We start from the raw sequence: 1843 nt of genomic DNA, 5'->3' as shown, positions 1-1843 counted from the left end.
CTGGACATGAAGCCCCCGGCAACAGTGGTAGAGGTGCAGCGGCTCGCGGGATGGATCACCGCCCTCGACTGTTTCATGCCCAAGTCGGCGGAGAAATGTTAGCCCTTCTTTAAACAACTGAAAAACATACGAGAATTCGAATGGACCCCAGCCTGTCAAGAAGCTTTCAACGCCTTGAAACAGTACCTCCAAGCACCACCCGTACTAGCCAAACCTGAGCCTGGGGAAGAATTATTTTTGTATCTAGCCATCAGCCCTACGGCGGTAAGTGCGGTATTGGTCAAACAGAGCGACAAGAGGGAACACCCGGTGTACTATATAAGCAAGACCCTCCACAGTGCGGAAGTTCGGTACTTGAACATAGAAAAATTCACCATCGCAGTTGTCAGCGCCGCCCGGAAACTCCGCCCCTACTTCCAGGCCCATCCCATAATACTTTTGGCTGACCAACCCCTCAGGAAGATTCTCCAAAAACCGGAGACCTCGGGCAGAATGGTAAGCTGGGCCGTTGAGTTAGGAGAGTTCGACATACAGGTCCGGCCAAGGCCGGCCATTAAATGCAAGGCCCTTGCCGACTTTATAGTAGAATTCACAGCCCCTGCAAGGCAGGAGTGGTCCTCCATGGCCCCGACGGATTCACAGCAGAGTACGCCCTCCGGCTAGACTTCCCAGCTTCCAACAACGAGGCTGAGTACGAGGCCTTATTGGCAGGGCTAAGTCTAGCCACGGAGCTCGGCGCAGGAAAGTTAAAGGTCTATAGCGATTCACAGCTGGTCGTCGAGCAAGTAAACGGGGCATACGAGGCCAAGGGACTCAGGATGAAGAGATACCTCCACAAGGAAAAAGAGAAGCTGAAGAGAATGGGGGAAGTTGAGATTCTCCAAGTACCGCGAGGCATGAACAATCGAGTTGATGCTCTGTCAAAAATGGCCTCTGAAGAAACCCATGACTTTGGTACCGTGCTCACAGAGATACTGCTCCACCCCAGCATTGACGAGGTACAAGTCTTAAAAATTCCACCAGGACCCAACTGGATGGACCTCATCATGCGGTTTCTGAAAGACGGAATACTGCCCGAGGATAAGCTGGAAGCCCGACGCCTAACCGCAAGGGCCGCCCACTACGTACTCCACGGACCCAGGCTGTACAAACGGTCGTACACATGGCCATACCTCCGATGCCTGGTACCCTCCGAATCGGAGTACGCACTACGAGAGGTACATGAGGGAATCTGCGGAGACCACAGAGGCGGGAGGACCCTAGCCCAGAAGATCGTAAGGCATGGCTATTTTTGGCCTACAATCCTCAGAGACGCCTAGGAATTTGTCAAAAAATACAGCCCGTGCCAGAGGTTCGCTACCACCCCCCGTCGACCGGCCACCCCATACACCGCGGTGGTAGGGCCCCTGTCTTTCACCATGTGGGGCATGGACCTGCTCAGGCCGTTCCCAAAGGCCCCCGGGGGGGGGGGGGCACACGAAGTTTGTACATCGCCATCGATTACTTCACCAAGTGGGTCGAAGTTAAAACCGTGGCGAGGCCAAATTCAAAGGCAATAGAGAAGTTTTTTTATCGTGACGTGGTCTGTCGTTTCGGCATTCCGAGAATACTCGTAACAGACAACGGACCCTAGTTCGCAAGTGCTGAATTCGGCAGGTTCTGTGATAATCTGAGCATCGAACACCGTTTCGCCTCCGTAGCGCACCCGCAGGCCAACGGGCAAGTGGAGGTAACTAACAGGATCTTGCTCCAAAGCCTCAAGAAACAGTTGGGAGAAGCCGGAAAGTGCTGGGTAGAAGCGCTCCCCAGAGTCCTCTGGGCCTACCGGACAACGCCCCGGGCC

The 1843-nt window shown here is 54.4% G+C and overlaps 1 protein-coding gene across 1 annotated transcript; it reads left to right on the top strand.

Moving 5' to 3' along the window:
• The first annotated feature begins 557 nt into the window (after positions 1-557).
• Positions 558-1319, top strand: LOC143885957 (uncharacterized). Its single transcript, XM_077389985.1, has one exon. The coding sequence runs from the start codon at positions 558-560 to the stop codon at positions 1317-1319; it is 762 nt and encodes a 253-aa protein (XP_077246100.1).
• Positions 1320-1843: the final 524 nt, after the last annotated feature.

This window comes from Tasmannia lanceolata, unplaced genomic scaffold, assembly GCF_043159265.1.
Source record: "Tasmannia lanceolata isolate RefF3 unplaced genomic scaffold, GAP_Taslan_0.1 ptg000011l, whole genome shotgun sequence".
NCBI classification, from domain to species: Eukaryota; Viridiplantae; Streptophyta; class Magnoliopsida; order Canellales; family Winteraceae; genus Tasmannia; species Tasmannia lanceolata.
This window is presented reverse-complemented; position numbering and strand designations above follow the sequence as displayed.